At 44.1% G+C, this 26,910-nt stretch overlaps 1 protein-coding gene across 1 annotated transcript in view; it reads right to left on the reverse strand.

Annotated features, from left to right (window-relative positions):
- The window catches only part of NDUFAF2 (NADH:ubiquinone oxidoreductase complex assembly factor 2), a 102,042-nt gene that overhangs the window by 25,999 nt on the left and 49,133 nt on the right, over positions 1-26,910 (reverse strand). Inside the window, exon 2 of the mRNA XM_083153272.1 lies at positions 14,491-14,580. Within this exon, the coding sequence (XP_083009398.1) occupies positions 14,491-14,580 (90 nt within the window). The remainder of the gene's footprint in view (positions 1-14,490; positions 14,581-26,910) is intronic.

The following is a 26,910-nucleotide window of genomic DNA, read 5'->3' on the forward strand; positions in this document are numbered from 1 at the left end:
GTGCATAATGTCAGTAATTATCCATTATATACTGGCCTATAACAAGCTATTTCTTCCTGCATAACTGCACATAAAAGCATATACCCTGCAACTCACTGTAACAAAATACAGAATATATATCTATATGTATCTACTGTGTATATATCAGCTGCAGATTATAACAGTTTATTATTCTATTTTATTATTTTGCATTTTCTAATCTATTCAGACAGAACGCTTACCTGGGATTCGCTATTGTTTGGGTGAAATTTACTAAGATGGGAGTACTATTGCACATGGGAATAGTGTTCATTCTAGCACCCGCTATCTTTGAAAACCCATGCAGTTCCTCTTCCCTGCCTGAGGTGTCGCTGTCTGCTGTGGTGTTTCTAGCACAGGTCTGGTTTGCATATCAGTGCTGATACACAGACCACACTAAGCTAGAAGCACTACAGCAGACAGTGACACCCCAGGCAGGAAATAGGAATTGCATGAGTTTTCAAAGATAGCGGGTGCTAGAATGAACACTAGGGAAGTTGATATTGGCAACCAATTAGAATCTACTTTTTTTTTATTTAATACCTTCTAATAGATCAGTGGTTCTCAAACTATGGGTCCTGACCCCAGAGTCTCAGCACAGGGTCACGACTCCATGTTGCTGACCACCAAGCTGATGACTTTTCTAATCTCAAGTCAGTGATTCAAAGAGTCTGAAAAATCGGTTGAATTGTCTGTTATATTAGACTCCTCCCATCACTCTGTGCCTCCACAATGCTGCCATGTATGTGCTGTCTGCTGACTACACATGTGATGTGATAGGTTATGGTATATTAGACTCCTCCCATCACTCTGTGCCTCCACAATGCTGCCATGTATGTGCTGTCTGCTGACTACACAGGTGATGTGATGGGTTATGGTATATTAGACTCCTCCCATCACTCTGTGCCTCCACAATGCTGCCATGTATGTGCTGTCTGCTGCCTACACCGGTGATGTGATGACCTTCTGCAGTAACTTGCCGGGGTCCTGGAATTATTTTTATTGTCTAATGGGGTCCCAATAGCACCCCCGTAAAGATCATAGATGGTATTTGATCGGTTGACCATAGAAACATCCCATGTGAAATAGAAATCCCATTTTAGTAAATTTCCCCCTTTGGGAATAATTATTATTATTAATAATCCCACCCATCAATAGTCCTAACAGACAAGCCGAATCTCTGATAAATCAAACCACCTCAACAGCCCAAAGTGGTTGCTTACAGGAGAGTAGAGACTTGGAACAAGGAACCCCAAAAGAGCTAAGGGGTGGACAGAGGAGAATTCCTCTTGAAGCCAATAGTTCCTAAGCAATTACATAGACTATATTATTTATAACGCCTCCTCGACATACTTTAAGGCTGGAGATATGATTAACAGCCTAGAAGGTGCATTAAAACAAAATATAAAATCTGATCATTCTTTGAACAGCTGTGAAATCATACAAACGTTATATTCTATAAATTCAAGCATGGAAACGTTCTCTTATAGTATTTTGTATAGCAAAAGAGCATTTATCGCAGAGAATCAGTGTATATCGTTTATAATTTTATTTGTGAAGAGGGTGAGCTTCATAAATAATGTATGGCAAGCAGAAAGTAACTGCTCCAAGTCTGGCTTGCACCATGAGCAGAGATCAAGTTACGACATAACACGTCATTGTCAAAGCACAAAATATTCAATGACCATAAAATTGCCCAAATGCAACGCATATATAGCAGCATATAGGGAAATATTTCAATAGGTTGTGGGGGAAGGGAAGGGGAAAATCAGAACTCCGGAGCTATACTGTACATTAGAGAAGACAAAAGGTACAAAACTGCACATTGATTGATTAATGAATCTAGCCTATTAGTATTAATTAATAAAAAGTTAGCAGTTTAGATCTGTCTATGTGGCTATAATAGATATACATAAAACTTGAAATAAAATAAAAAACAGACATACAAAATACACATATACAATTCATAACACATTAGTGCATAATAAAACAAAGATATATTTTAAAAAAATGGCTGCTGTGGCAAATACCGCATTCACACAGAGCCGAGGACCCTAGTTATTGCCGTACAAGCCAGCAAAACATGGGTCCAGGCTTGGTGTGAAAGGGTAGTGCCTGGTCTTGCTTTCCAGGTCCATGACCTGGGTCCAACCATGTGAGGCCTCAATGTAAAAGGCAGGTCCAGTTATTGATGACCTGGGTGCATAAAACACTAGCTTGAATGGCTGGTTTAGGAGAATTTGGAGATATCTAGAGATACCTGGGTCACAGTAGCAGTGTAAAGGGGGTAAGTAAGTTGCACTGAAACTCTGGCTCCGGTCCATGTTCATTATCCCAAGTTTTTAGTCAAAGCTTTAGGGTATAAGGGGGAGATTTATCAAACCTTCTAAAAAAGGGGGAAAGTGGGTATGTTGCCCTTAGCAATCAACCAGATTATAGCTATAATTTTCTAGACTGCAATAATGTTAGCTAAAAATCGGGCATGACCTCCTCTACTTCTTTTTAGAAGGTTGGAAAAGGTCATCCTTGATTCATTAAAACCCATGTAAAATGTTGTTACAATGGACGTTTAGGGGGGTATTCAATTATTGCCAGATTTTTCAACCAGTTGGTTTAAATCTAACACAGCAGCCAATGGCATTCTTTCATCTCACCAGGTGTCGTAACTTCTGTAGAATAAATATAAGTTCTCAAAAGGATAACGGGTCAAAGGGGAGAAGCTACAGCAGGCCACCTGGACAGACATGAAGATATACTACAAACGCAATCGAGTTTGTCTCACCCATAAAAGAGGAAATATCTGATCAGTTACAAAACTGTACAGGGCTTCTTAAAAGCCACAGAAATGTCAGACAATTAAATTAACTCTGGCTAATATAAAACAGCACTGGATCAGATTTTCCCATAGCATGGCAAGAGGAAAGTTCAAGATATTTTCTAGATAGCATAACCTTTCTGCCAAAGAGCAACCACACCATAAACCGGCATTAGGAAGGCCATCGCTTACGAGTCAAAGTAAATCTGGTAGTTTGTCAATCTGATTGATGGCAGGCTCATATCTATTTCTCACAAGCCCATTTCGGCTCCGGTTTCTCAAAACAATTTAACAGAAATGGTTAAGTCATCTCAAAAAGGTCAAGTTTGCATTCATTTGCTTAAGGTATTTTTAATGCCATTTAACTCTTTTAAAGCTGAAAGGAAACAGAATGTAGGGACCAAAATTAAATTAAATGATAGACCAGGTTTATTGCAGAATCTAACCAAAGAAAAAATGCCCGTTCCAAATCTAGCAACAATCTCACGTTATCTTCATCGATGGCACCGGCATTATAAAATTACTGTTGGGCTGGATGAAATTTACCTAGCACTGTACAGAGAATGTGCGTCATTCACATCAGTCCCTGTCCTACTGTAGCTGAAGGCCCCCGTATGCTTTTGTGACTTCTCGGAGGGAGAAGTCGCATAAATATTCCCTTTAACCACCCGGGAGCTTCCTGGGCGGCAGGATTCCATGCAGCCCTTTTACATGCGATCCCATTCCCCGCTGCTGGGAGGTTGCTCATGTCAGAGGTCGGGCGAACAAGCAGGTCTGATATCTGACTCAGATCCGATGCACACGGGACCGTGCATCAGATCAGAAGTCGTATAAATCCAATTTTAACACTAGTCACACGATTTCTCGTCCTGAACCGTCGGAATCAGGTGAAAAGTGGCCAAATCGAACAAGTGTATGGCCAGCTTTACATTCTGAAGGGGGTAATGTACATATTAAGCCTTCTAAAGAGCCTACAGCAATCAATTAGCTTCTAGATACCATTTATCAGGTATATTCTATAAAATTATAAAAGCTGATTGGTTGCTATAGGCAACCCCACTCTCTCGAAGGCTTGATACATCTCTCCCTGAATTCCACTTGATCTACCAGTATGGCGTGTCAGGGAAAACCCTCCCAAACACAGGGAGAGCACACAAACTCCAACTGAATGGGTCATGCCTGGAACTTCAAGTCCTCAGTGCTGTGAGGCCTAACCGTTCTACCACAATTGCTTATTAATTAATACTTCAGAGAGAATCCTTAAGTGGAGATGCAGCTGGGGCTTTTGGGAAAGGGTTCCTCTCTACTACAGCACTACACCAATGTGCTGCCTACAGCGTGAAGTTAACATCCCAGCATATGAAATGTACCAACGCCAGTTCCTGACTTGCAGCAACAAGACCGGTGCCAGAATCCAGACATCGATGAGGAGGCAGATGCTGAAACCCCATCTGCCGGCTTCCCAGAAGTATGCAGGAGTTAGGATTAGGATACAGGGAGGAGTATAATGTTAGGTTGCAAGGAGGAAGGGTTGAGCACTAGTAGGGAGGACAGGTTACTGTTGAGGGGTGACTTATATAATGTGTTAGTATTAGAAATGTTAGGGACCCATCTAATGAAGTTCACCTGGACGCAGCGGATGTATTTACGCAAATGTGTGCTAAGAACTTCAATTATACTCCAAGTTAATTGTAAAGGTGCCCATACACTAGTAAGATTTATCTTCAGATCTGGCTGGTTTGAACAAAAACATGGTTATAGATGAGTGACAGTTTGTCAGTTTTCCAGCATTTCCAAGCAAATGGTCAACTGACATTTGCTCTCATCCATAACCATGTTTTTGTTCCAACCAGACAGATCTGCAGATAAATCTGTGTATGTATGGCCACCTTAAGAGTTTATCAAAATTATTTTTACTATCAGTGCTCTTAGCACCTAGAATGTGCATCAGTATTGTTCTTTTTTTCCTGTATGGTACTAGAAGCCTTAACTTGGTAGCACCTCTCATATGTTTAAAAATATGGTGTGCAGTCCAGACCCCCCACTTACTGTTGAGGGGTGTTAGAGGGAAGTCAAGCATTCTTACCAGACCCCTGTCAAAATGACCTCTATCGGGATGCCGGCATTCAGTCCGCCGCGCAAAAGTATTTTTGTTTCACACAAAAGCATACAATAAAATTTGTAATGTTCATTTACAATGTAATACCCCTTTTAGACATACAGTACTGTACTAAAATCCCAGGTAGAGCCATTCAGACATACGCTAATGCCGGGATAGTGCGTGTGCGCGTGAAAAATCCTGGGATTTTGCCGTATATCTGAAAGGGATATAATTGGTTTGCTGCAAAATGGTGGATATTATATATTTTATCACGCCTTATAACTTTTAGCAAACTTTTGTAGAGCTTTCAGTGATGCAATTAAATCCCTCAAATCTTTGATGTATTTTTCTAGAGTTTTTGCCTAGTAAAGACAAGTAGGTATGCTAATGTACATTGTTATAGTATATTGGAAAAGGCATTGCTAATAAAGATGCATAGCCCAAATATGCAGTAGTTAAAATAAAGGTTTGTTTCATTAGTGTTTCAAATTAATAGTATTGGCTTAGACAAAACTCTAGACTTGCTAACTAATCCCTTTTCTCTGGATGTTTGAATACGATTTAAATAAGATAAATTATCTCAATTTGGCTCTTGGAAACGGAATTTATGAAATTCCAAGCAGATTAACACCTCTATAATTGCTTTCTGGCTCACTTGAAGCGCTGTTTGCTGGAGACAATGTTCCTTCTAAGGCAGGTTCTTCTGTCCCGACTGTACCCATTACCACACAGGTGTAAACATCGGATAAATATCAGAAGCAAAGATCGTGTCACTTAAGACGCTGTTTGACGTTGCATATTAAGCAATGATAAGGATTATACCAACTTTCTGCAAAGCACTGTGTGACCATGAACAGCGGACATGTAAATATGAACAAGTTTTAGTTTGGTAATAATCTATAACAGGACACGAGTGAGCGAGACTACAGTATATGCGCATTTGACACAGTGTTTAGGTAGGACAAAGAGGGCCAGAGGTATATGGAAATTAACATCTCATACCAAGCATATGTCATGTCCTAATAAGCCAGTGGGTGAAGCATTAAATGATAGGGGGATGTACATTGCATTATCCAAACATCCTTTGTAGAGATTAGGAATCCCCAATTCTCATACTGGAGGTGATTTATCATACATTGGAGAGTGATACAGTGCCAACCAATCAGATCCTGTCATTTTTCAAACACGGGCAGATGTATTAACCCTTTGAGGGAGTGATGGCAGCCAGTGGGGGCTGCGGGAAGGTGCAGGGGACCGGCGGCGGTCGGCTCCAACGGAATGGGGTGTGCGCTCGCCCCCTTCCCGTTGGATGGTGCAATTCTATCGTCAGGAGCAGCTCCACTGAGATCTGCTCCATCTATATCTATCTATCTATCTATCTATATATATATATATATATATATATACATATGGGAAGTCCAACCACGCACAGTTACTTCAGTTAAAGCGTGTCCTTTTTGCTGGTGTATCTGCAGCTGTCTCCAGAGAGCCAGACCATGGCTCAAATATCCCACCGTAGCATGCAAAAGAAAGGAGAGGGAGCGCAACAATGAGCAATCAAGTAAAAATGTATTTACTAAAAGTATCAAGCTCATATACATATAGTTTAGAGCAGTGGTTCCCAACCTTTTTTCTCTCCCATACCCCTTGATTAAGCTTTTCATTTATAAGTACCCCCTCCTCTCAATTTGAACTATCCACAGTACTTACAAGTGGAGTGGAAGTGAGCGGTATGTGTGTCCTTATGCGTGTCCTTATATTAAGGAGTAGCTGAGGAGTAGTGTGTGGTCTGGAATTGAGTCGATCTGTGTCTGGCCGCTGGCTGTGCACTTTCACCAGGGTTCCTGCTAACGCCTGTAAGATTAATGACACTGCTTCCTCCACCTGTGGCAGCGCAGGTAGCTCCCAGTGCATTGCTGATCGGGCAAAAACATGAGAAGATGCTAATGACGATGCAGACAGAACCGGAAGTGATGTAACGTGATTCGTCTCCATGGCAATGGGAGACTTATCCTGGAGACTTCTTCTTCTTCCACCATTACCAATATTATTTTCAAGTACCCCCAACTGGTCTGCAGAGTACCCCCAGGGGTACTAGTACCCCAGGTTGGGAACCACTGGTTTAGAGCAATACGCTTGCCAAACAATAGAAGCCACGTTCGCACCAAGCTGTCGTGGAGACCGGGACCAGCCACAGCCGTCGGTACTTCTCAGTGGACCAGGAGCGTCATGGACAGCGTTGAAGAAGGCCACACCCAACGCGTTTCCTCATCAGGAGACTTTGTCACAGCTGAAGTCCTATTGAGATTGGAGCTGCTGCTGTGTGCTTATTAGCTCCCTCTGCTGGTGTCTGTGGAATTCATCAAATGCAGAGAGTGCTCGTGACTCTCAGAACTCTCTGTTCGGAGAGTCCCCCAGTGCTCCGATCGTGGCAGAGTGGGGGATTGGAAGCCAGGGTTGACTGTGTTAAAGACCTTTCATGAAGCCGATGAGGTTTGTGTTCTACCCAGTAACGAAGACTCTGCTAACATAGCCAGACAAATCACAGCAATCTTCGTCCAGAAACTGCAGCGATAACGCCAGAAATTACCCAGGTGATGCAAACCTTCAGAAATCCACTACAAATGTGTATCGCAAACGACGGCCACCATTTGGATGATATCTTGATCAAAGCAAATGGGAAAAAAAAAACTGTATTCATACACTTTTAGATTTACCATGCCTTTTTTGTTAAAAATCTGGGAGTTTTTGGCCTCACCCCGTACTTACAAAAGAACCAATAAACAGCAATGTACAAACTGTAAGTACAAATACCTTCTGCTAAACTGGCAAAACAGGGGACTGTTATAGTAAATATAGCAAAGCATAAAATATTCAGGCGCTTTGTCTGCACACTTAGGAGATTTAGATTGGAGTCAACACCTCTGTGCCCATGTTTCGGAAGTTTAATTACACTCTGTGCTGTCAGCGATGGCAGCGCGGGCCGCTCGCGTTGCTGGCTGTACTAAACAGCGCTGTCCACGGCTGAGAAGGGCTCACAAAAGATAACTGGACATTTCATACCTATTGAGACCCCAGCATTCTTTCATCTGTGCTTATTTGCATTTTGATTAGTATGCATGAGATTTCCATTGAACTTTCCTACTCCTACTGGCACATAATACACTTTAATGAGCAGAAAAGTGAGCATGCAAATTAAAGCTGCCATTAATCACTAAATGCTACAGGAAATTGGGAGGATGGAACGAGCAGGCAGCGAGATGCTGCAAGAGGCATGCACTCTCCAAATCTCCATAGGCCTTGGCAATGACGGATAGGCTTTCAGGAGCGCTGCTGACACAAGGAGGTAAATAAAATATTCTATCAGCATAGACAGTAGGTGACCATTCAGCATGAAAATTGTAGAAGAGTAATTTGCAGAGTGCTTCTTAGAGAGAACGCAATAAACAGAAAGGGAAAAAAAAAAAACTCTGTTAGCTCTTCAAAGTTGAAAAAGAACCACATGCTATACAGTAAACAGAACACAAAACAATGACTGCCAATCAAATTAAGGCCCCCATACACAAGGCTATTCATAGTGTTCCCGTTAGGCTGTTTTAGCAGGGCGCTGCGCCCTGCCCGATTTTTAAAGGGCAAAATGCGCCCTGCCTCTCTGGCAGCGCACTGCTAAAACAGCCTGCCTTCCTCCCTGCAAGTGAGACCGGGGAAGCCCGGCGCCGCTGTAGATAGCGATGCCCGGTGGTTCCCCGGCAGTGCACAGCCTTCGGGGCGGCCCCTTCTGTGAGTTCTAAAAGAGTGACCATCAGGTTCTTGGTCACCTCCCTGACTAGGGCTCTTCTCCCACGATCACTCAGTTTAGACGGCCGGCCAGCTCTAGGATCAGTCCTAGAGATTCCAACTTCTTCCATTAACAGATGGCCATTGTGCTAATTCGGACCTTCAATGCAGATCTTTTTCTGTACCCTTTCCCAGTTTTGTGCCTCGAGACAATCCTGTCTCAGAGGTCTACAGACAATTCCTTTGGCTTCATGCTTGGTTAGTGCTCTGACATGCACTGTCAGGTGTGGGACCTTATATAGACAGGTGTGTGCCTTTCCAAATCATGTCCAATCAACTAAAATTACAGATGGGGCAGGTCTCATCATTGCAGAGGGATGGCGATGGCGACGCCAGCCCCCGCCATCTGTACAGCGAAAGGGAACGCGCTCGCACGAGATGCGTGCGCATCCCCCGGGTCACCACCGGCTTGTCGGCGGTCACCCGGGATCCCCACCGCCTCCCCGCACCCCCCCTAACCCTGTCCGTCTTCCTGAAGCGGAGACGGACAGAGTTCCCGTCGCCTCGCCAACGGAAACTGAGACGCGCGTGTGGATCGCCAGCTGTGACGTTCTGGCGATTCGCCAGCAAAGAAGAGCCCGGCCCCATCTGTATCACAGGTGGACTCCAAATAACCTGTAGGAACATCTCAAGGATAATCAGTGGAAATAGGATGCACCTGAGCTCAATTTTGAGCTTCATGGCAAAGGCTGTGAATACTTATGTAGATGTGATTTATTATTAGTTTTTATTTTTAATAAATTTGCAAAAATCTCCCAAAAACTTTTTCACATTGTCATTATGGGGTATTGTGTGTAGAATTTTGATGGAAAAAATGAATTGGTACTTGTATACTATCACGGCTCCCACTATGGGCATCGTACTGGGAAAAATCGCATCGCATGCGATCCGATGCGATGCAATGCCATTTTTCACAAAAATCATGGACATGTGTTCAAATCATGTAAAATGCACCCTAAATGTCATTTTTCACACTGTATCGCCCCCACTATCAACGCCAACCCGAAGCGTGGCGAGCCCGCAAGGGGCAGCGGTACGCATCCTACGACCTTTTCATACCCCCACTATCCACATCGGCGTGGAGTTGAGGATAGAAAGCGTGGCGAGCGGACGCGGATACCTGTGAAGCCCGCGATACCTGTGAAGGTATCCGCGTCCGCTCGCCAGGCTTCGGGCACGGTGTCTCGCTGCGCTCGCCACACTTTCTATTCTCAACTCCACGCCGACGTGAATAGTGGGGTATGAAAAGGTCGTAGGACGCGTACCGCTGCGCTCGCCACGCTTCGGGTTGGCGTTGATAGTGGGGGTGATACAGTGTGAAAAATGCCATTTGGGGTGCATTTTACATGATTTGAACACATGTCCATGATTTTTGTGAAAAATGGCATCGCATGCGATTTTTTTCACAAGTGCATTAAAATCCCGGTAAAATCGCATCGCATGCCATTACATATGGCATGCGATGGGAGCTGTGATAGTATACAAGTACCAATGAATTTATTTTATTCTGGAATAAGGCTTTAACATAACAAAATGCGGAAAAGGTGAAGTGATTTGAATACTTTCCTAATGCATATATGTATATTTTTTTTACTTCCATCAACGGCACCTAACCCTTGGTCTCTGCCACCCTAATCTTTGTTTACCATGTACTTGTCCTTAAGTCATCGTTTTCGCTCATTTATATATTGTTATGCACTGAGGAACCCTTTTGGCTCCATATAAAAAAACAATAACTGTATACAAAAAAATTATAGAAAATGTTTCATATGCATACATTGTTCTCCCCAGGATCAATTTTACGGGCTCCTTTTATATACCATCTGGCACTCTGATGGCTCCAATCAGACAGTTCCACCCGAGCGACACATCAGCAGGGCATTGTGGGTATGTGACCAATACAGAGTTTAGCCAATAGTGCCACGTAGCTAGCCTAGCACTGTTTGACCTTTGTCTCATATCTACAACCTAGGTTACACTAAGCCGATCGTTTGTTCTGAAGTATGATTGGGGTATGAGGGAACCCTAATTGGAGGGTTATTTGTCAGTGTTGTGCTTCGCTTATGTTACTGCGACAGGTTGTCACACAGATTCCTTCCTCATATTCAAGAGGCAATGTGCGGCTTGGGCAGAGAAACGTTGCATAACAGGTCGACGAAGCTCGCACGCAAGCATGGTTTCTCAGCATGCATTGCTGGTTACAATTAGATCTATGTCCAACCAGCATATTGGCAATATCCGAGTCAAGATGGGGAGTGGGGTAGGGGCCTTTTTTAACCATCTACTCGTACGCTGCCTCGTTCGTTGTATGTAGTATCGGGAAATGGATTCACTGGCTGGAGCTCTTGGCAATCGGCAAGGTGTCATAATAGATCTGCAAAGACACGCCCTCACGTGTGACTTGTGGGCTCCTCGCAGTGTATCCTTTTTCACAATGAGGCAGAAAAGTTTGAGCACAGGCCTTGGACCAGGGCTTTAATGTCCATTTGGCACAATGTAGAAGTAAGCGGGCCATCAGAGATCTTTTCAGAAAGAAAGCAAGTACAGGGGGCTCCACTTACATTGGGTTACTTATGGTGCTCTGATTATTCTACCAAGCTCTATAGATTTTTACCTTAACTACAGGAATAGAATATTTCTGTAGTATGTGACCTAAATAATAGAAGTCAAGTTTGAGTCTGGAAAGTTTGGAGCCTCTGCAAATGTGTCAGGAATGTTGAGAGAAGAGCGCTCCACGGTCTACATTCCGGGCACCGCTGAGGTTGCCTCACCACTTCGGAACCGAGTGCTCTACTTGTACATGTACGGCTCCATACTCCTCCATAATGAGAGGATTGTTTCCCAGCGTCTCCTCCATACCAGAGATGGTGTAAAGGTGGAAGAGTCTGCCAACACAGTGCACCACCAGCGGTGTAGTGTATACGCCCCTGGCACCTAGTGTATAGTGTGGCTGCCCTGCATTAACTCTGTGTATTCCTTCCTGAATACTGGTCATACACGTGTACCTGCATTAACCCCATGTTAACCTGCCTACTGCACCTGACCGTTAATAAACCTTCAACCCTGGATAAGACATTCACCGTGTGGACTAACATCTTTAACATCTATTACACATCAGCTGACACCAATCACAAAGTAGGTTCTGCCAACAGAAATTCCATACCTAAAAACCTGCAAGACATTAACATGTCATACATGGCTCCTTTACGGAGTAACAGACTGTAGGTGGGCAGAGGATGGAATTGTGTAATCACCATGGTGACTATTTATCTATCTTCATTTTATAAGTAATGCATCAAATTTGAATGGAAAAGCCCAGAAATGTCAGCATGCAGGTGGAATCACTACTCAGCCTTACCCTAACTTTATCTGCGCACATAAATAAGCAGAATATATCATAAATAATGGTACTTGTGTATTATCAGGGCGCCCGCGAAATCGGCCGAAAATCGGCCGCAAATACATGTAAAGTACTCTGCGTCTGCTCGCCACGCTTCGGGCTTGCCACACTATCTAAAATCCACTCCACGCTGACGTGGATAGTGGGGGTATGCTATGCGATATTTAATTGTACAATCAGTGGCATTTTCCTGAAAATCGCATTGCATAGTACCTGGGGGTGTGCAAGGATGGAATAGCATGCAAATCGGCCGCTAAATCGCATCGCAGATGGAATCGGTCAAATATCGGCTGCAAATCGGCCGATAAATCGGATGCGATATTGTATACGATTAACATTACTTTGGGCGCCCTGATAATACACAAGTACCTAAATATTTTATCAACATTTTTTGATGTTGACAATTCATCCCCGGTGTTCTAGCAGCGACTTAACTGGACACTGTGAAAACCTGCACAAGTGTTCCTGTACTGGACACCCTGAAATCCTGCGCAAGAGTTCTACACTGGAGGTCCTAAAAACCTGCACAAGTGTTTCTACACTGGAAATCCTGAAAATCCACATGAGTGTTGTTATATAGAACATCTGGAAAATTACCTGCCCTCAGGTTCCAGCATATGGGCAATCCTGTAAACCTGCACATAGCTGTGCATCTAGCCAAGACTGCACCAGTCCATTGCCCCTTGCAAACCTGTATTCTGTGGCAGTGCCTACACTACTGGTAACCCTGAAATTGCTGCACCAATTATGAGCAGTCCAGCTGTGGTTGTCTGTGCAGCAGCTGCCTCCTTACTGGGCTGTCCACATGAATAGCATTATTAGGCCAAACACCTTCTCCAATACACCAGTATGCGCAGTTAGACCCAGGGAACCTGACCCAAACCTCAACCTAGTGTTGTGACACAACTATTTACTATTTATAAAACAATTATACACAGTACTATTTTTCTAGAAAAATAGGTTCGGGAACTCTGGGTCTGGGGGTGGGTCGATGAAATAAAAATAGAGAGAGACAGACAGAGAGAGAGACAGAGAGAGAGACATAGAGAGAGAGACATAGAGAGAGAGAGAGAGATAGAGAGATATTGTATTTAGAAACAAAAGCATTCACAGGGGACTTTAAAATAAAACTTCTGTTATGGAAAGTACATTCTGGGCCAGAACAGGTTCAGGAACCCAGTTCCTGATGATGTCATATTTAATAAGAGGTTCAGGAACTGAGTTCCTGCTAGTTCCTGCAGAAAAATATCACTGATTATACATGTACACAGCCACATATAGAATCAAATCGGATGCCGGATGGCACTCCGACAGTGGGGATCCCGACAGTGGGGATCCTGATGTTGAGATCACGACTGCCGGTGCTCTGACAAGGGGGATCCCAACTCACAGGGGCTATTCGCCCTTGTGGGGGTCCACGACCTCCGTAGAGGGAGAATATAATCTGTGGCGAGCGCAGCGAGTCCGCAAGTGGCTTCTTTGCACTCGCCCCCCTGTCTGAGAACCGGCAGTCGGGATACTGACTGTCAGGATCCCCGCTGTTGGAGCCCCATACCATACCCATCAAATCACCTAATTTAGGCCAAATGTATGAAGTTTCAAAAAGTGATAAAATGGAGAGTGATCAACAGCCAGCTAACCAGCTTCTAAAGGTGCCCATACACTATGCGAGTTTGGGCCGAAATTGCATGTGTGTGACATTTGATTCAATCCGATACGCGGTCCCATGTGCATCGGACCGGATGAGGAGGTAAGACATGCACAATGTACGATGACGTCCGACCTCCAGCAGCGGTTATTAGCATTTTAAAATAATGTGTCAATTGACTGGCCGGCCACTGATTGGCTGAGAGTGCTCTCTCTCAGCCGATCAGAGGCCGGCCAGTCATTTGACACATTATTTTAAAATTCTAATAGCTGCCCTGCCTGCCCACTGCACTGATCACCGCCCCCCCCCCACTGCTCCTCTCCGCCGCTGCACCCGCACAACTGCTCCTCACTGCACCCAGCCCGCTGCTCCTCACTGCCTTTCAGCTCCCTGGTTTAAAAAATGGCACATCAAGTGCCAAATTGTATGTGAGCCTCCGGGGATTTGCCGGGCAGATCACAGGAGGATTGGGTCTGACTTGTCATTAGGAAAAGTCCGCCTAATGTATGGGGGGGGGGCTTAACTGCCATGATCAGGCTGGGTTTGAAATAGACAGGTAGGAGCTGATTGGCTGGTTGTTTATCACTGTCCACTTTATCACTTTTTTTCAGCTTGATACATGTGGCCCTCAGTGCTGTTTCTAGACAAGAGAGAGAAAATGAATGAGTTACCTTCCCATTCAGTGGGAATGTGTCCGAGTTCATATTTGTACGCATCCGACTGGACGGCTTCCACTGTTCTTCTTGCTCTAATTGATTGGCCTAAAAACAGAAAAGCAGGACGATGTATAAAACATACATACAAGTGATGGTTTGTATTGTGGTGTGTAACAATGTCAAGGTCTCGGCCAAGCATGAGGACTCAGAATATTCAAAGATGCTAGGAAAGCAAAACAAAATGTAACAAAAGCACACTGAAAGCTAACAGAATGGAAGCCCTGAAACACAGGGGCATATTTGTATAAATACTTTCCTATTCCTTTAGGGCAGGATTCTTCAGAATCCTTCAGTTGATAATAAATCAAGGTCCCAGTATAAATATGTAGAAGAATTGTCACATTGAGGTCACTGAATTATAAATTCCCTATAGGCCATTATAAATCATCAGTAGATATGTCCCTATAGATTGTAAGCTTGCAGCAGGGCCCTCCTACCTCCAAGGCCAGTATTCAATGCTTTAGATTCGCCATAGTTTACAGCGAATCTGGCATTTATCCGGGCTAACGGCAAATTTTTCCTCTGAAAAAACGAATCTCCCTATTCAATGGAGACAATTCGCTGCAAGTGAACAGAGAATGTCTGCCGGTTTTTACTCAAATTCGCAGAGAGTGTATTCAATGCTCAAATGGAGAACTGCTTTCTCCAGTGATTTTCGCCATGATTCACCATTTTGCATTCGTTATCTTTTTAAGGTGAACTGGAATGTGATCTTTTAAAATAATTTTTTATTTTTTTTTGGTGTTAAAAAATCAGATTTTTTTTTTCTGTGAAGGGGCATGCTATTTTTATTCATGTGCTTGCAGCACATGAATATATATATATATATCTAGAAGAGGGCAGAGAGAAGGCGCTTCATGGTGCAATATAGCTTTAAAAGATTTATTTGGACGAGTAACAAATCCAGGCACAAGCAAATAGAGACTCGTACCACAAGTAAAAGCACTGTGGACTGGGTACCACACGGTTTAAAACAATAGCCACAGGCTAAGCTGCTCACACGTCTGTGCAGGACCAAGGATCCACTGTAAACACCGCTATGCTGGCTTGCAGGGAGGTATGGAGGGGGTATCCACGGACCAAACAGCTGATGTGAGGAGAGAGGGAGCGTCGTAGGCCTGACACGTTTCGTCACATAGACTACGTCAGAGGGCGTGGCTACTACGAACCCTCAACTGGTTTAAATAGGGATGAAGTAATGGATCAATCAACCCATCCATTGGCGGCATTGGATGCCGTTCTGTGATGGGCGTACACACGCTATGCGTGGTGTACGTCCCTCCAATGACGGAGAGCCAGGTTAGAACAATGGAAGTGAGACAGGCAAGACGCGTCATATGACGCGTCCGGCCGTGAATGGACGGCTATGGGTGTAAAGCGTGAGTGTAAAGCGTCAAATGACGCGCACTGGACACGACCACCGGGAAGACGCGCGCGTGTCGTGTCAGGTGACGCGCATCGCGTCAAATGACGTTGGATACGTCAGGTGCCGCGTCAAAGGGCGCATAGAGTATCCGCGTCACATGGCGCGCTCTATCTTGAGTGGACGACTAGAGAGGGCCGGAGCGGACGTGCGTATAATGCGTCAGATGACGAGCACTGTGTACTGCCGTAGGGGAGACATGCAAAATGTGGCGTCAGGTGACATATATATATATATATATTTTTATTTTTTTACACATCCGCCAGCAGGGGGCCGGGAGCAGGGAGACGCTCATTAATATTCATATATTCACTGCACACTGGTCCCGATCATTAAATATGCAGGAACGGGACCAGTGAGTACAGCGGCTGAGGGCTCCCTATCCCAGTCCCCTGCCAGCTCTCTCGGGGCTCTCCCTGTGTCCCTGCCAGCCCTCCTTCACCCCCACAGTGTCCGGCGCAGGCAGGGAGGCTTCCATCTCCCTGCCTGCGGCATTCGTCAGGGGGGTTAAAATTCACCACCGGGGCAGCGAGCTCCTGAGACGTTGAATAGGGTGAGAGGGAGGGCTGGCAGCGAATGCACCAGCCCACCGGAACCCGGCGATTGTGCAGCGAATCCAAAACAGGATTTGCTGCACATGGTGAATTATGTAATTGAATACCTGCCCAAGTCTGTCTGTTGTTACCCAGTTTGTTCTATCACTGTCTACTAAATGTAAAGCGCAACGGAATCTGCTGCGCTATATAAGAAACTGTAAATAAATCAATATGAAGCCTGAAGGCAAAAGAGTTTGCTACATGGGGGGGGGGGGGGGGGGGGGGTGTGTTAAAGTTTGCATGAAAAACCATTTCAAGATACAATGGTAACACAGCGTCATATGAGGAATATCATAAATTAGGAGCCTCGGTAAATTTGTAAACAAGACTAGAAACCAAAGGGAGGGGAGCAACTACACACATTTGTAAAAGCGCCATTCAAAACCTTTTCTGGGTGGCATTTGCATTTTGTTTGGGGCAGCACGGATGGCATAATTAACATTACTGCCTCACAGCACTGAGGTCATGGGTTCGATTCCCACTATGGCCCAAATTGTATGGAGTTTTTATATTCTCCCCTTGCTTGCGTGGGTTTCCTCCGGGTACTCCAGTTTCCTCACACAATCCTAAAATATACTGGTAGATCAATTGGCTCCCAACAAAAATTAACCCTAGAATGAATGTGTGTACGTGTACATGTGGTAGGCAATGTAGATTGTAAGCTCCTCTGTAAAGCGCTGCGGAATATGTGGGAGCTATATAAATAATTGGTAATAAATATATTTGTATAAACAAAAGTCAAATAATGACACTAATTAATGACAATATTTAAAGGAACATATGACACCCAGCATCTACCAGCCTGTGCCCCCATACTGTAAATAGCTACCAACGTTGCTCCTCCCAAGTGTATGACGATAGATAAGAACCATGCACATCAGTTGCTAGGAATGAACATTAGAAACCAATGGTTGGCTTTTATCATAAAATAGCAGGTTTTCCATCATGCTTTCTGATGACCATGACTGTTTGCATTCACCGAGATATAGTTTCCAGAGCACAGCACACATGGTGCATTGCACATGCGCAGAAGCCGTCTGACTGTCAGGCACTCGGGTAGAGTGGGTGCGGTCAACGTTTCCACAAATAGGGGTGTGTTGTTCCCATTTTCTAGGAGCTTCCTTGGCCTCGCAAGCAGCCTTGTGTCAGGTGGCCTGAGCAAGGTTAGACTTACCCAGACAGCAGCCGTAGAGGGACACCACAGCCGATGGTCGCATCGCAGTCTTATGGAATCGCAAATGCAGACAGGAGGTGGTTTGCACCTCCTCCATCATATGCATCGTTAAGTAGCGCCGCAGCTTATCATATGTTATTCTTACTGATTCCAACCCATGCTCATGCACAAGGTTATGGCTGCTTCTGCACATGAGCACAGTATCCAGTCGCGGCTCCAGAGGGCGGGGCTGCAGCAAAGTTCAAAATTCAAATAGTGGAGCCACACCCACTGCCATTCCAAACTGACTCCCTGGCAGTGGGTGTGTTTCCCCTATTTGAATTTTGAGCTGTGCTGCAGCCCCTATTCTGGTGCTGTCCCTGAAAACCACCAAATTTTATTTAAAAGGTTTGATGCGATGGCTAGTGGACATCGCTTCTCATGGTTCAATGTCTGAAGCCCTGGAACCATTTGATAGTGGACTTTCGATGTCCATCCCTATACATTCTTGTTATTTAATGAGAGAGAAACACACCAACCACCTTTGAGTCATTGCTGTTTTAGCATATACCGGAAATGGTGTTTTCCAACGAGGACAGCTGCTGAAGAACATTATGGGATATCTATCCATCCTATCCTAACCATCTTTCTCACAGGCATTTAAATACATTCTAGATTGTGCGTAGTACGTATTACTTCTCAGTGAAATTATAATAAACAAGTTGTTCCAGTAGGAAAGAACAAGCTGTACAATGTATTAAACCAGGCGCTCAGCAATCTCGGCATGTCACTAGAGCCTCTAAAATTACTCAAATTTCTTTAATTTCCCCTTTGCATTTGCTTGATTAAAACAAGGAGGAAGAATTCGTACATAATAATGTTCCTTTTGCATGGTTTCAACCACGTCTTCTAGAACTACACATAACCCAAGGCAGACTTTACGTGAACTTGATAATTAGCCAATTCACTTCCTCTTTGTAATCGCTGATTTCATCTCCAAAGTAAAATAAACATACCTCTCCACCAATGGCTAAAGGTCTCACGTGTGCCACCTACATATCACAAGTGCATACAACCCAATACCTTAACCCCTTCCCGACATTTGACGTACATTTACGTCATGGCCGGGATGTACTTCCCGACACATGGCATAAATGTACGTCATGACTTTAAACTGTCACTGCGTCTCGAGACGCAGTGACAGAGGGACGATGTCTGCTGTCCCTGACAGCAGACATGTCCCTGCATGCCCAGGGGGGGCTGCGATGTCGCCCCCCCGTCGGCGATCGCTGTGATTGGCTGTTCAGTGTGAACAGCCATTCACAGCGTTTTCCTGTGTTACCAGCGAATCGGACGCTCGGTAACACAGGTGTCAATCACCGCCGGGCGTCAGGGGGCATGAGGGGGTCATCGGTGACGATGACACCTCACCCCACCCTCACCCCACCTGCCCCCAAGGCTGTGATTGGTCCGTGGGACCCACGGACCAATCACAGCCAAGGCACGACATTTAAACTACCGGTGACTGCGCTGCAGACGCCATTCCGGTCTGGAATAGCGTGCAGAGCGGTCACCGTGCCTATCTGCCGTGATACTGACCTGATCCTTGCTAATACTTACCTGATCCTTGCAAATACCTTACCTGATCACTTGATCACTGCTTGTAGCGTGCTGGACGCTTCCTGGATCTGACTTCTTGGGACTTCCTGCTGCTGCTGCAGTGTGATAGAGAGATAGAGAGAGAGATAGAGAGAGATAGAGAGATAGTGACAGAGAGAGCTATATTTTGTGTCTGCTACCTCCCCTTTTTGGGGGTGCAGGGTTTTTTTATATATAAATAACTGTCAGTGCTGCTGCTGCAGTGTCATAGAGTGATAGATAGTGATAGATAGTGATAGATAGTGATAGATAGTGAGAGATAGAGAGATTTGTCTCTGCTACCCCCCCCCCCCCTTTTTGGGGGTGCAGGTTTTTTTTTTATATATATATAACTGTCAGTGCTGCTGCTGCAGTGTCATAGAGTGATAGATAGTGATAGATAGTGAGAGATAGAGAGATAGAGAGAGATAGTGACAGAGAGTGATAGAGAGTGTATATTTTGTGTCTGCTACCCCCCCTTTTTGGGGGTGCAGGTTTTTTTTTATACATATATAACTGTCAGTGCTGCTGCTGCAGTGTCCTAGAGTGATAGATAGTGAGAGATAGGGAGAGATAGAGAGAGATAGTGACAGAGAGTGATAGAGAGTGTATATTTTGTGTCTGCTACCCCCGCCTTTTGTGCTGATCACTATATCTGAGGTGATCAGCAACTTTTTGGGGGCGCAGAGGTTTTTTTTTTTTATATATACCTGTCAGTTGCTGCCAGTTGCACTGTCAGTTGCACCAAAGGTTGTGCACCTGCTGCCCCTCACTGGTAATCAGTGTTGCATCACTGATCACCTTTTTTTTTTTTGAGGCTGCTGTGGGTCTTTTTTTAATTTTTTTTTTACACACACTGTGATTTTGTGGGTGTCCTGTGGCCACTGTGCGCTGATCAGTGACGTACATCACTGATCAGCTTTTTCGGCACAGGGTTGATCTATTTTTTTTTTTTTTTTGATCAAATTCCTGTTGCCTTTGAGCGCTGTTCAGTGACGGACGTTACTGACCAACATCTGTGCTCAATTTTTGGCGCAGGACCTTTTTTTTTTTTTTTTAACCCCTTCAATTTTTTTTTTTTTTTAATTGGGTTCAAATTCCTGTATAAAGTATTTTTTTTTTTTCTGCACTACATACACACTACACACTACATACCCCCCGGGTTGAAATAAAGTTTGTACCCCCCCTACACTATACACGTGTTGAAACATTTTACTACCAGTAACACAAAAATAAAAATGGCATCCCAAATGTCATCCCAAATGTCATCCCAGTCATCCAGAAGAATGTATTCAGCGGAGGAGGCATATGCCATGCTTGCCTCTGATTCTGACACAGCCAGTGAGGCAAGCGGGGAATTTGAAGGATTCATCTTAACCTCATCTTCCTCCTCTAGTGATGAGGGACCCCCTCAAAGACGCCCCCGTAGAGCAGCTGAGACCCCCCCCCCAATAATTGATCTCGTATGGACCCCACCACCAGACAATTTTGAGCCCCAGGTTCCTGAGTTTTTGGCCATGCCAGGAATCCAATTTGATTCCACAGGTCTCAGAGAAATTGACTTTTTCAAATTATTTTTCTCTGATGATTTTATAAATTTAATTGTGGACCAAACTAATTTATATGCCCAGCAGTTTATTGCTCAAAACCCCACGTCATCATTTGCTAGGTGGACCCCTGTAGATGCAGTAGAGATGATGACGTTTTGGGGTCTGGTGCTTCATATGGGCATAGTAAAAAAGCCAGAAATTAGGCAATATTGGAGTACAGATGTTCTGTACAGCACCCCATTTTACCGTATGGCCATGCCCCGGGCTCGATTTGAGACGATCCTTAAATTTTTGCATTACAACAATAATGCACAGTGCCCACCCAGAGATGATCCCACCTTTGACCGGCTATTCAAAGTCAGGCCGGTCATTGATCATTTCAGTGCCAAATTTGAAGAGATGTACATCCCAGATAAATTCATTTGCATAGACGAGTCCCTTATACATTTTAAAGGAAGGGTTAAATTCCGCCAGTACCTTCCCAGTAAGAGGGCAAGGTATGGCATAAAAATGTATAAGCTGTGTGAAAGCACCTCAGGGTACACCCACAGGTTTAGGGTATATGAAGGGAAGGATTCAAGAATTGAACCGCCAGAATGCCCCCCCTCCCTCGTAGGTGTTAGTGGAAAAATTGTCTGGGATTTAGTGCACCCCTTCCTGGATAAAGGTTATCACCTCTATGTGGATAACTTTTACACCAGCATCCCCCTGTTTAAGGCCCTTGGTTCAAGAGGTACAGCAGCTTGCGGTACTGTGCGCAAGAACCAAAGAGGCCTCCCAAAAACGCACATTGCCCAAGTAATGAGAAGGGGTGAAAGCAGGGGAATATGCACCGAAAATATGTTGTTGGTCAAATATAAGGACAAGAGGGATGTCCTTATACTGACAACAATTCACGGAGACAGTACCACCTCCGTCCCTGTACGAGGTACCAGTACCCACACCTCCAAACCTAATTGTATCCTGGATTACAATAGGTACATGGGCGGAGTGGATCTTTCAGATCAGGTACTGAAGCCGTACAGTGCCCTGCGGAAAACAAAAATCTGGTACAAGAAGCTGGCCGTGTATATCATCCAGATGGCACTGTATAACGCTTACGTGCTATTCCGTTCTACCGGCCAGAGGGGGACATTTATGCACTTTCAAGAGGAAGTCATAAAGGGCCTAGTATTTGGGAACCAGCAGGCAGAGGGCCCCAGTACTTCTAGTACTGGCCCCCATATTGTACCAGGGCAGCATTTTCCTGATGAAATCCCCTCCACTGGAAAAAAGGGCAGGACACAAAAAAGGTGCAAAGTTTGCTATAAAAAGGGAATAAGAAAGCAAACTATTTTCCAGTGTGACACTTGCCCCGACAAACCCGGCCTATGTATAAAGGAGTGTTTTAAAATATACCACACATCTATGGATTTTTAGGTTCATCATTTCACCGTGCTTCGGGGGTCTTGCTAATGCCACATAGCACCCACCATTCATTCCACCAGAATCTGAGCCGCAAAATCCAAAAATCACTCCTTCCCTTCTGAGTCCTGCCATGCACCCAACTGGTATTTTTTGGTCACATGTGTGGCATTGCCGTACTCGGGAGAAATTGGGGCACAGATTTTAGGGTGCTTTTTCTCCTTCATACCTTCTGAAAATGAAAAATTTTGAGCCAGAACTGCATTTTTGTGTAAAAAAATGTAATTTTTCATTTTCACTGCCCAGTTGTATCAAAATTGGTGAAACCCCTGGGGGTTTGAAATGTACACTATACCCCTAGATGAATTCCCTGAGGGGTGTAGTTTGCAAAATGGGGTCACTTGTGGGGGGGTTCCACTGTATTGGTGCTTTGGGGGTCTTGCTAATGCGACATAGCACCCACCAACATTCCACCAGAATTTGTGCTGCAAAATCCAAATATCACTCCTTCCCTTCTGAGTCCTGCCACTTTTTGGTCACACATGAGGCATTGCCGTACTCGGGAGAAATTGGGGCACAGATTTTGGGGTGCTTTTTCTCCTTCATACCTTCTGAAAATGAAAAATTTTGAGCCAGAACTGCATTTTTGTGTAAAAAAATGTAATTTTTCATTTTCACTCACCAGTTGTATCAAAATTGGTGAAACCCCTGGGGGTTTGAAATGTACACTATACCCCTAGATGAATTCCCTGAGGGGTGTAGTTTGCAAAATGGGGTCACTTGTGGGGGGGTTCCACTGTATTGGTGCTTTGGGGGTCTTGCTAATGCGACAAAGCACCCACCAACATTCCACCAGAATTTGTGCTGCAAAATCCAAATATCACTCCTTCCCTTCTGAGTCCTGACACTTTTTGGTCACACATGAGGCATTGCCGTACTCGGGAGAAATTGGGGCACAGATTTTGGGGTGCTTTTTCTCCTTCATACCTTCTGAAAATGAAAAATTTTGAGCAAGAACTGCATTTTTGTGTAAAAAAATGTAATTTTTCATTTTCACTGCCCAGTTGTATCAAAATTGGTGAAACCCCTGGGGGTTTGAAATGTACACTATACCCCTAGATGAATTCCCTGAGGGGTGTAGTTTGCAAAATGGGGTCACTTGTGGGGGGGTTCCACTGTATTGGTGCTTGGGGGGTCTTGCTAATGCAACATAGCACCCACCAACATTCCACCAGAATCTGAGCTGCAAAATCCAAAAATCACTCCTTCCTTTCTGAGTCCTGCCATGCACCCAAATGGTATTTTTTGGTCACATGTGAGGCATTGCCGTACTCGGGAGAAATTGGGGCACAGATTTTGGGGTGCTTTGTCTCCTTCATTCCTTGTGAAAATGAAAAATTTTGAGCCAGAACTGCATTTTTGTGTAAAAAATGTAATTTTTCATTTTCACTCACCAGTTGTATCAAAATTGGTGAAACCCCTGGGGGTTTGAAATGTACACTATACCCCTAGATGAATTCCCTGAGGGGTGTAGTTTGCAAAATGGGGTCACTTGTGGGGGGGTTCCACTGTATTGGTGCTTGGGGGGTCTTGCTAATGCGACATAGCACCCACCAAAATTCCACCAGAATCTGAGCTGCAAAATCCAAAAATCACTCCTTCCCTTCTGAGTCCTGCCATGCACCCAACTGGTATTTTTTGGTCACATGTGAGGCATTGCCGTACTCGGGAGAAATTGGGGCACAGATTTTGGGGTGCTTTTTCTCCTTCATGCCTTCTGAAAATGAAAAATTTTGAGCCAGAACTGCATTTTTGTGTAAAAAAATTTAATTTTTCATTTTCACTGCCCAGTTGTATCAAAATTGGTGAAACCCCTGGGGGTTTGAAATGTACACTATACCCATAGATGAATTCCCTGAGGGGTGTAGTTTGCAAAATGGGGTCACTTGTGGGGGGGTTCCACTGTATTGGTGCTTTGGGGGTCTTGCTAATGCGACATAGCACCCACCAACATTCCACCACCAAAAATCACTCCTTCCCTTCTGAGTCCTGCCATGCACCCAACTGGTATTTTTTGGTCACATATGAGGCATTGCCATACTCGGGAGAAATTGGGGCACAGATTTTGGGGTGCTTTGTCTCCTTCATTCCTTGTGAAAATGAAAAATTTTGAGCCAGAACTGCATTTTTGTGTAAAAAAATGTAATTTTTCATTTTCACTGCCCAGTTGTATCAAAATTGGTGAAACCCCTGGGGGTTTGAAATGTACACTATACCCCTAGATGAATTCCCTGAGGGGTGTAGTTTGCAAAATGGGGTCACTTGTGGGGGGGTTCCACTGTATTGGTGCTTGGGGGGTCTTGCTAATGCAACATAGCACCCACCAACATTCCACCAGAATCTGAGCTGCAAAATCCAAAAATCACTCCTTCCTTTCTGAGTCCTGCCATGCACCCAAATGGTATTTTTTGGTCACATGTGAGGCATTGCCGTACTCGGGAGAAATTGGGGCACAGATTTTGGGGTGCTTTGTCTCCTTCATTCCTTGTGAAAATGAAAAATTTTGAGCCAGAACTGCATTTTTGTGTAAAAAATGTAATTTTGCATTTGCACAGCCCAGTTGTATCAAAATTGGTGAAACCCCTGGGGGTTTGAAATGTACACTATACCCCTAGATGAATTCCCTGAGGGGTGTAGTTTGCAAAATGGGGTCACTTGTGGGGGGGTTCCACTGTATTGGTGCTTGGGGGGTCTTGCTAATGCGACATAGCACCCACCAAAATTCCACCAGAATCTGAGCTGCAAAATCCAAAAATCACTCCTTCCCTTCTGAGTCCTGCCATGCGCCCAAATGGTATTTTTTGGTCACATGTGAGGCATTGCCGTACTCGGGAGAAATTGGGGCACAGATTTTGGGGTGCTTTTTCTCCTTCATACCTTCTGAAAATGAAAAATTTTGAGCCAGAACTGCATTTTTGTGTAAAAAAATGTAATTTTTCATTTTCACTGCCCAGTTGTATCAAAATTGGTGAAACCCCTGGGGGTTTGAAATGTACACTATACCCCTAGATGAATTCCCTGAGGGGTGTAGTTTGCAAAATGGGGTCACTTGTGGGGGGGTTCCACTGTATTGGTGCTTTGGGGGTCTTGCTAATGCGACATAGCACCCACCAACATTTCACCACCAAAAATCACTCCTTCCCTTCTGAGTCCTGCCATGCACCCAACTGGTATTTTTTGGTCACATATGAGGCATTGCCATACTCGGGAGAAATTGGGGCACAGATTTTGGGGTGCTTTGTCTCCTTCATTCCTTGTGAAAATGAAAAATTTTGAGCCAGAACTGCATTTTTGTGTAAAAAAATGTAATTTTTCATTTTCACTGCCCAGTTGTATCAAAATTGGTGAAACCCCTGGGGGTTTGAAATGTACACTATACCCCTAGATGAATTCCCTGAGGGGTGTAGTTTGCAAAATGGGGTCACTTGTGGGGGGGTTCCACTGTATTGGTGCTTGGGGGGTCTTGCTAATGCAACATAGCACCCACCAACATTCCACCAGAATCTGAGCTGCAAAATCCAAAAATCACTCCTTCCTTTCTGAGTCCTGCCATGCACCCAAATGGTATTTTTTGGTCACATGTGAGGCATTGCCGTACTCGGGAGAAATTGGGGCACAGAGTTTGGGGTGCTTTGGGGGGGTTCCTAACTTTTAGCATCTTATGGTGCCTAGAAACCTACATGGTGCCTAAAAAATAATCTCATAAAAAGGAGGCTCCAAAATCAAGTAGGTGCTCCTTCTATTATGAAGCCTGTGGTTTGGTCAACGTGCACACTAGGGCCACATATAGGATATTTATGAAAACAAAAGAATTGGGGGAATCAATTTTTTGTCACATTTCTCTAGTAAAATGTACTGTGTTCCTTAGAAAAATGTATTAAAATTGCAAATCTGCAAAAAAAATGAAATTTTGAAATTTCACCTACACTTTGTTTTAATTCCTGTGAAACACCTAAAGGGTTAACAAACTTCCAAAATGCTGTTTTGAATACTGTGAGGGGTGCAGTTTTTGAAATGGTATCATTTATGGGGGTGTCTCACATACAAGTCCCTCAAAGTCACATCAGAACTGAACTGGTCCCTAAAAAAATCAGTGTTTGAAATTTTCTTGAGAATTTGCTATTCATATTGTAAGCCTCCTAGTGTCCAAAAAAATGAAAAGGAAGTTGAAATAATGATGTCAACATAAAGTAGACATATGGTCTATGTTAGTTATTAACTATTTTGAGTGGTATGATTATTTGTCTCACAAGCAGAAAATTTAACATTTTGCAAATTGCTAAATTTTCCATTTTTTCACGACATTTTGGTATTTTTCACAAAAAAACACAGACTGTATCGACCCAAATTTACCACTAATTTGAAGTACAATGTGTCACGAAAAAACAATCTCAAAATCACTGGGATAAGTAAAAGCAAAAAAAAGTTATCCCCACTTAAGTGAGACATGTCAGATTTGAAAAAAAGGGCTCTGTCAGGAACGCAAAAACTGGCTCTGTCAGGAAGGGGTTAAAGGCAAAAAGCAATACATTTATTCCATTATAGGCCTCA

This window comes from Crinia signifera, chromosome 1, assembly GCF_055691185.1.
Source record: "Crinia signifera chromosome 1, ASM5569118v1, whole genome shotgun sequence".
Classification (NCBI taxonomy): domain Eukaryota; kingdom Metazoa; phylum Chordata; class Amphibia; order Anura; family Myobatrachidae; genus Crinia; species Crinia signifera.